At 40.6% G+C, this 9,077-nt stretch overlaps 1 protein-coding gene across 1 annotated transcript; it reads left to right on the forward strand.

Annotated features, from left to right (window-relative positions):
* The first annotated feature begins 2,149 nt into the window (after positions 1–2,149).
* Positions 2,150–9,077, forward strand: ddx49 (DEAD (Asp-Glu-Ala-Asp) box polypeptide 49). The gene is made up of 13 exons (XM_039811369.1): positions 2,150–2,427; positions 3,009–3,132; positions 4,038–4,123; positions 4,279–4,400; positions 4,480–4,667; positions 5,343–5,483; positions 5,883–5,958; positions 6,378–6,454; positions 6,570–6,667; positions 6,826–6,900; positions 8,275–8,363; positions 8,630–8,701; positions 8,786–9,077. The coding sequence occupies exons 1-13, from the start codon at positions 2,313–2,315 to the stop codon at positions 8,960–8,962; spliced, it is 1,440 nt and encodes a 479-aa protein (XP_039667303.1). The 5' UTR covers positions 2,150–2,312; the 3' UTR covers positions 8,963–9,077.

Consider the following 9,077-nt stretch of genomic DNA (forward strand, 5'->3'; position numbering starts at 1 on the left):
ATAAATGATTAACATTTTTAAAGGAGCTGTTTTGTAATTAATCTCATTGGCTGGACTTTAATTTTAAAAAGGTAAAAAAGCTTGTGAGTGCAATCCTTTTGAATGTCAGACCAACGCAATACAAATCAACTTCATAAAAATCAGAAGGTCCTTTAAGCCTAATTATTTCATGTCAGTCAGAGGAACAAGTCAGTGTGGTCAGCAGGAAAGCACAGACTGCCAGTAAAGACTGATTAAGGCAGCCACCAGTTGCTAAATAAAAATCACTTACATGTTTGGGCTTTTACAAGGTAAAATTAGGGCCATAGCAGAAAAGGAATACTCACAGTGAAATTATGAACATGAACATGAACAACCTGACACCTGATTCCTCTGTCTCATGGAGAAAGTAGGTTTACGCAATACCAGATGAATTAAAACATATTAGGAATATCTTCAAATTTAAAAAAGGATTCAAAGACATGACACTAGATAAGTATAGACATTGAGTAGTATTATTCTGTGAGAATGTTGATAATGGTGATGATGATGAACATCATTATCATCATTATGGTTATCATCATTATTTAGGATATTATTCACCTTATGGTGGCAATGTACTGTATATCAATACTGACCCTTATGGGTATATGCATGCATATGCAAACACACTGTATGTATGCATGTATGTTGAAAGTTATCTGGATAAGTGTATATGTTCTATTTCTATTTTATCTTTCTTGTCTTGTAAATTTTTGCTAGACAATTTGTTTGTTAATCTTAAATTTATAAAGGGGGGGCGGGGCTGATATAAACTGAAGCTTCTGACCCTACCCTTTGGTTACGGCCAATAAATTCATTCATTCATTTATTTTCCTCCCACATGTTCCTATATTTTCTGTATCACAAATAACAACAATTAATTTTGTCCACCGACCAAACGGCCAGGAGCAGATGAAACAGGTGCATGCAGCACTGAAGGGTAGGAAAAGCTGAACCAGATCAGATCTAGAGAACTGTGGAGGTGTATATGTGACCCATTAGATTATGTAACACTGTACAAGGCTGGATTACTAACTGCATGAGCAAAGCTGGCAAATCCCCTATCCCACTGAGTGAATGGTTTGTGTTCATTTGAATAATTGCACATTTGTTTGTGAATATGCACCACTTAATTACAATATTGAAATGAATAGGGCCCCACAGATCCTGTAATCCTGAGCCCCAAAAACTACTGTTAATTATACATAGTGCTTACATGTTGCATATTCCTATATTCAGCTGATCAGCCTATGTATGTGTGGAATACATACACAATGCACAACAAGATGGTGGTGGGGTTTTTGGTAGGGGCCAACAGCTCATTTATGCCGCAGGGCTCCCAAGTGAAGGGTCAACTATAGATAAAAAATGTGAGGCGAGGAGTACATTTACTCAACTACAGCACCTAGCCTAAGTACAAGTTTGAGGTATTGTACTTAACTTCCATGTTCTGCTACTTTATACTTCTACTTCACTACATTTCAGAGGGAAATTTTGTACTCCACTACATTTATTTAGTAACTTTATTTACTAGTTACTTTGTAGATTTAGATTAGTAATACAAAATATAATAAATGGCCAACCTTTACCAACTGCAGCATTAAAAAGTGATGTTATAATTATAATTCAATAATAATTATAATTCAATAAAAGAATAAAACTTATTTTGAAATGGGCCATTTCTGCATGAGTACATTTACTTTTTGATGCTAATCCTTTTGTGCTTTTAATTAAAGCACAAAGTAAAGTTTGAATGCAGGACTTTTACTTCTAACAGAGTATTTCTACACTGCAGTATTTGTGCTTTTACTTAAGTAAAATATCAGAGTATTTCTTCCACCACTGGAAAACACAGGCCTACAACCATGGATGTATTAAGAGAACAACAGGCTACTACCAACTTTCAGTATGTGACCGTATTAAAATACTAACCGAGGTTAAACGTATGGGGGGAAACTCATTGGTTTATGATAAAGGTGGGGTCAGCCTATCAAAATAATGTGACCAACATTTTAAATTTCTCCAGGGGCAAAAAAAACTTGTTTGATCGTGTTGATGACAACACCAAAGCCGACATTTGAACAGCAGAGGGCAGCAACGCGCCTGCGCAACTTCCAGTCTGCCGTCACTTTGGAGAAGAAGACAGTGCGGTTACGTAATCATACAGCGACACGTAACACAGACACGAGGATGTTTTACTCTACGTTAAAATTGAGTATTTCAGTGATTATTTTGTAAAATAAATTGCACAGAAGTACTCATCCAGCCTCAGAGAACGAGATAAATCAGAAATGACTGACTTTTCGTCGCTGGGTCTCTCAGACTGGCTGGTTAAACAGTGTAAACAGCTGGGGATCAACAAACCCACTCCTGTCCAGGAAAACTGCATGCCGCCCATACTAGAAGGTAAGACAGCTTTTGTTAAATCTTCAGGTTAGAAACATGTCACCCTGGCCAGCTACCTGCAATGTAAACATCAGAATCAGCAGTCGCGACAGGTAATGCAGAGCTCATCAATTTAATGGCCAGTGATGATCAGGCAAGGTAAACACCTGGAAGAAGATACATACTCCAAATTAGCAAATACTATAAGTTTTTAACTGAGAGGTACGATTCAGAAGTCAGGAATTAAGGCCACTGTTTTCCCATTATTCTCAACCTCAAAATACACATTAGTAGCATAGACTGTTAATAGTCTATGATTAGTAGTCAACTATAAAATGTTTTCCCACATCTGACTGCCGCCAAATTTGCCGGAAAAATATATGGATCAGTAAACGTTTAAAGTTATGATCGGATCCATGTCTGTGAGTTTGTAGATACGTAAAGATAGAGTACGTGATCCGACATTTTCTCGTGGAGTTTGGCATGGTCAGCAATGATGAGAAAAGTATTGTTATGCTTACAAGTACAATCATTTGAAGTCATCACAAGGGTACTACTCACCAGAGTTTAGAGCAGGTGAATGAAGGTGTTTTTCCTACTAGGTCGGGATTGTATGGGCTGTGCTAAGACCGGAAGTGGGAAGACAGCAGCGTTTGTGTTGCCGGTGGTGCAGAAACTGTCAGAGGACCCATATGGCATCTTCTGCTTGGTGCTCACTCCAACCAGGTCAGTGTTATGTAGTGTCAGAGAGCAAACTGGAAGACCCTGCTACACTTTTATGGGGGTGAAAATCCACATCAAAACACGTTTTGTTGTTTAATGAATGGCTATTCTTCCTGTCAGATTGTGTCATTTCCATGTTCAATATCATGTCATGTTTGTGATCTGAAACATCAGTGGTAAAGGAGAGGTTGTCAGTTTATCAAAATATAAGCATAATGACTCTAAACTGAACAATCTTAAAGGTCCCATGACATGGTGCTCTTTGGATGCTTTTATATAGACCTTAGTGGTCCCCTAATACTGTATCTGAAGTCTCTTTCCCGAAATTCAGCCTTGGTGCAGAATTACAGCCACTAGAGACAATCTCACAATGAGCTTTCCTTAGTATGTGCCATTTCTGTGTCTGTTTCTCTGGGCAGGCAAAGCAGAGAAAGAGGAGGTAACCTTGCTCCTTATGACCTCCATAAGGAGCAAGATTCCAGATCGGCCCATCTGAGCTTTCATTTTCTCAAAGGCAGAGCAGGATACCCAGGGCTCGGCTTACACCTATCACCATTTCTAGCCACTGGAGGACCATAGACAGGCTGGGGGAATGCATATTAATGTTAAAAAACCTCAAGTGAAATTTTCATGCCATGGGACCTTTAATATCCAAGTCCTTTGCATGTCAGATACACATATAAGCCTCAGATCCTAAATAATGTATACATCTGAGAAAAGAGTTTTATTCCAAAGTAACAAATTCAGGATAATGAGTTTCCTTTAAAGTTTATCAGCCAGGATTTCAACACAGATGGTTTTCATTTTGGCTCAGGACAACGTGTTAGTGATACTTAAGATTAATAGCACTGTAAGAAATATGTTCCCATATATCCAGCTGATGGTGTTGTATATGTGATGTCATGCAGGGAGCTCGCCTATCAGATTGCAGAGCAGTTTCGAGTCCTGGGGAAGCCACTGGGTCTGAGAGACTGCATCATCGTCGGTGGAATGGGTATTTCCTTTATTCTGAGAGTCTGCTGGGCTTTTAAAGTCCCAGTGTTGCATTGCGGCTGCAGAAACTTAAATGAAACGCGGCTTCCAGTTACTGTTGAATTCTGTCTGAGCCTCTCCTCTGTGCTGATGTTGTCGCTGCTGTGTTACTGACAGACATGGTGAGCCAGGCCCTGGAGCTGTCCAACCAGCCACATGTAGTCGTAGCGACGCCCGGACGGCTGGCTGATCACATCCGCAGCTCCGACACCTTCAGCATGAGCAAGATCCAGTTCCTAGTGAGTCCAGGACAGACCACACGCTGAGACTTGGACAAGGTTTCAACAGTTTGTGACATCGCCTTTGTGTGTTTGTCAGATTCTGGACGAGGCGGACCGGCTGTTGGAGCAGGGCTGTACTGACTTCACCAAAGACCTGGAGACGATCCTGGCTACTTTACCGGCTAAACGGCAGACGCTTCTGTTCAGCGCCACGCTCACTGAAACCCTGCACGAGCTGAAGAACATCGCCATGAACAAACCTTTCTTCTGGGAGAGCAAGTCCGAGTGAGTAACCTGCTGCCACTTAAGGGCTGTTTATAGAAATATTTAGCAAATTCACAGGACATTGCAAGTGTAATTTTGATCTGTTTTAAACTTTATTTGCAGAGGTGTATTCAGTGTATTTGTAGGTATCGGCCTACATATTTCAGGTCATTCAAAAAAAAAAAAAAGAAGTCGACATAAAACACTCAGAGTCACATTTGGTGAAGCTGCATTGCAATTGATGCATTCTGTGCGAGAAATCTTCGTTATTTATAAAAACAGGAGCACCAGCCTGGAAGATCAGTTTGCCTGTCATCTGATCTGAGGTGCAGCTAATCGCCGAAGCATATCTCTCGCACAAATGCCTTTTGCATGCGAGGCAGAGTCGTGCAAGTGAAGGGAGTTAAGTGTGGTTGAATGAGCCATCTGCTGGATTTATGAATCATCAGACCGTTTGCAGCCTAGGATTCAGATATGCGCAGAAAGCAGCTACAAACTCACGCAGGTGTGTCCTGTGTGGAACGGAAAATGTATCCAACATAACGTTCAAATCCATCTTGCACAAATCCTGGCCTGAATCCATACCGGCTCCAGATTTGATGTTCTGTACTATGACGTCTGACCTCTCTGGCAACAGAAAACCTATCTATATATAAATCGATAGGAAACAGTGAAAGATCACAATGTTGTTTACAGGACACGGACCGTGGAGGAGCTGGACCAGAGGTACATCCTCACTCCAGAGAAGGTAAAGGACGCCTACCTGGTCCACTTGATCCAGACGTTTACTGACGAGCATGACGACTGGTCTATCATCATCTTCACCAACACGTGCAAGTAAGAAGCCCAGAAGTAATTAAAATGTACATATATAGTACATGCCAGTACAATCTTACCCTAATGCGATGAAGGGTTTCTAAAGCCGCTATGAAACTTGTAATGTCGCCAGTGTGCTGTTGATACAACTCCATGATGATTGTTGAGACTGCAGTTTCGGGTTGTGATTAATAGTGTAATAGTGGGACAAAATAGGTTACCAATAGCATACATTTTGGTCTTTTCTTTTTAAATAGGTGACCAGAAATTTTGCTTATAAGGTGAAATTTGATGTCTTTGAAACTTGAACCTGAGTGTGATCAGCAGCTAGAAGTCTCTGTGCATGTACATGTTGATTTGATGTGGTTCATATGAAAAAGTATAGATGTTACATAAAACAATTTGTTGTTTCTTACTCAGGGACTGCCAAGTCCTCACCATGATGCTGCGGGAATTTAACTTTCCAACCATCTCCCTGCACTCCATGATGAAACAGGTGAGACTAGTGCAACTCAAAAAATTTGAATTTAATCCATCACAGAGAGAAAGTAGCATTAGTGAATTTTAGTACCGGAGGCCTGCTGAAGGATTTTTTACAGAGAGAGTCTGTATCAGAATCTGTTTTACTGGTCAATTAAGTTTGCACATGCAAATAATTTGACTTTGCTTTTGTGCGAGAGCAGAGACTTCCTCCAACACAATGGTGTTGTGTCCCTTTATCGCCGGTCCCTAGAGCTCCACGACAAGCTAGTGTTGGATGGGGGAAATCACATTTGTGTCATTAAAGGGACAAAGACAGAAACGTATATAGCGAGCACAAAGCCATTGTGTTAATATATAAAAACGTCTGTGTAAGGGACTACAGCAGATTAAACGGGGCCTTCAGAATGAACAACTGCTCTTTATCTTCTCCAGAAACAACGATTTGCAAACCTCGCAAAGTTCAAGGCCAGCGTCTTCAAAATCCTGGTTGCGACAGACGTGGCGGCCAGGTAAGAACATCCACATTCAATTCTTCCTCATGTTGTTAAACCTCAGTTTCAGACTGAGAGATTCAGTCTGAAATCACCTTGTTTTGACATCCTTCCTGTTCTTTTCGGTTCACAGGGGTTTGGATATTCCAACTGTCCAGGTCGTCATCAACCACAACACCCCCGGCCTTCCCAAGATCTACATCCACAGAGTCGGACGAACCGCACGAGCAGGTAACCTTTAACAACTTTCAAGTAAATGTTAACTTACGATAAGTTCAGAAACACCAACATTACATCATCCATGTGTCCCCCATCGATGACTCACTCTACATCATAAAACCTCTGAAATAAATGCAGCTGGTACATGACAAGGTTTCCTTCCTCTGCAGGGAGGAATGGAGTGTCCATCACACTGGTGACGCAGTACGACATCCACCTGGTCCACTCTATCGAAGGACAGATTCGTAAGTCACTCACTTGGTCATAAAGACTGAATTAAAATGTAGTACACAGGAAAAACCTTTTCCTTTTTAGGTGCGTTTCCAGAGCTCAGCTAAACTCTGTTCTGACCTGTACTGGTGGCTGCAGTGTGAACATCTGTTCTACTTGAAATGAAGCTTGTTTTATGCCAGTGTTCAGTCGCACAGGATAGAAAAAACCTAATGTCAGATGTTGTGTGTCAGTGGAAGATCACCAGCACGGTGACTTTGTTCTCTCATTTCTTGTTCTCTTTTTCTGATCATGAGCTACAATGTTAACATGTTCACTTCCAAAGCATCGATATGGCCAGTAGCTCCTTTTAATATACATGTTTAATAGTTAGCCTGTATTACAAAACTGGGAAGGACAGGAACGCCTCAGAGACCCTGTGTGTTATGGTTCAGCACTGAGTTGTTGCAAAATGGCATGCAATTGATAAAAGATGATGCTATGTGGCAGAAAGAATACCTGCTGTATTACCATAAATTAGTATATTTCTGTGACATCCTACCCTAAGGGCGTGTGTAACTTCGTAGTTACTTTCCCACTACATGGTACCAGCTCGACTCGCCTGTTTTGGTTTTCCATTATGAAAAATAGTGCCTGGTACCAGCCGTCGCTATGATGACCAGCCACGCTGAGGCCATACTTTTACTTGAAGCGGCTCTGTTGTAAAGGCTAACGGTGCTCGGTTAGCACAATAACATGTTAGAAAGCACAGCCGAAACGATTTGTCATAATCTAGATAAGTAACAAGTGTTAGCCACGATGCTAACGGCATTGAAAACTAAGCCAAACGGTACGGTCACTACTATTTTAGTGATGTATAAGCAACCTGTTTCTTGCACGTTGTCACATTACTGAGAATACAGCAGCTATTATAAAGGTAATATATTAAGTCGAAGCTACTCTGACAGCTGTAGGGCAGCTAACATTAACTTTAGCTGTCTCCATGAAGCTCCTAAGCTCCGCAGATAGGAAACAAGAACGAGCTATGTCGATTTAAAAAAAAAAGAGCTATTTCCCCATTTCCAGCCGCAGCCTGTCACTCCCCCTGTACTAACGTTACGTACTCCGTGATGTTAAGACCTCAATGCCTTGTTTCTCACTCCCGCTAACGTATCGTTCATCAGACGTGACATTACAAAAGCATTTCGTTTTCACATGCGGGTGCTTAGCTATCGTTAGCAAACATTTATATATTTTTATATATAGTATTGATTTTTTTTTCTTAATTCATTTCAACAGTCCTAGTCTTAACCATCTGACAAAAAACCCAAGAAGCTGGAAATACTGATGTGTGTGTAGTATTTAAAGTACGGTGTATCTCAACACAAACTGGTCTGTTGTTTTACTAGAGACAAAGCTGAAGGAGTATCCTGTGGAGGAGAAAGAAGTCCTGAAGATCCTCACCCAGGTCAACGTGACCAGACGGGAGATTGAAATAGTATGACGCCTCTTATCTTCATTATCAGTCACCTCTTAGTAGTTTAGCAACTTTTTTTTATTTGAGTCTGTAGTGTTCAGGAGACTACATTAATGATGGATCTGTCAGAACCAGTACTTTAAAACCTTTTTCTTTCTTTGACTTAATGATTGACAACATAATGTAAGTCACTGCTGTTTATATTTTTCAGACTAGACACTTGTGTCAGATTTTCTCACTAAAATGACTTGTAATGTTTTGATGGTAAACTCCTTTCTGCATTGTAGAAACTTGAGTCAACAGACTTTGATGAGAAAAAGGAGATCAACAAAAGGAAACAGCTGATCTTGGAGGGGAAGGTACGTAATTAAATGATTAGGCTTCTGAGAATCTGAACATGCGAACTGAGCTGTTGTTGATTTGTTGTCAAACTGCCGTTTCAGGATCCAGACCTCGAGGCTAAGAGAAAAGCCGAGCTGGAGAAGATCAGGAGCCAGAAGAAGAAGTTTAAACAAAAAATCCAGGAGAGCATTCAGAGACAGAAACATGGACAGCTGAAAAAAAAACTGATAAAGAGAAAACAGATGAAAAAGAAAAAGGCAGCACAGGCAACAGCGTGAAAACTGCTGTGACCCATGTATATACACTAAAGATGTTATTGTACAATATCTAATCATTTTATGTGTGACGATCTGCAAATAAATTTGAACTTGTGCTGAATTTCATACCATCAAA

Source organism: Perca fluviatilis, chromosome 9, assembly GCF_010015445.1.
Source record: "Perca fluviatilis chromosome 9, GENO_Pfluv_1.0, whole genome shotgun sequence".
Lineage (NCBI taxonomy): Eukaryota > Metazoa > Chordata > Actinopteri > Perciformes > Percidae > Perca > Perca fluviatilis.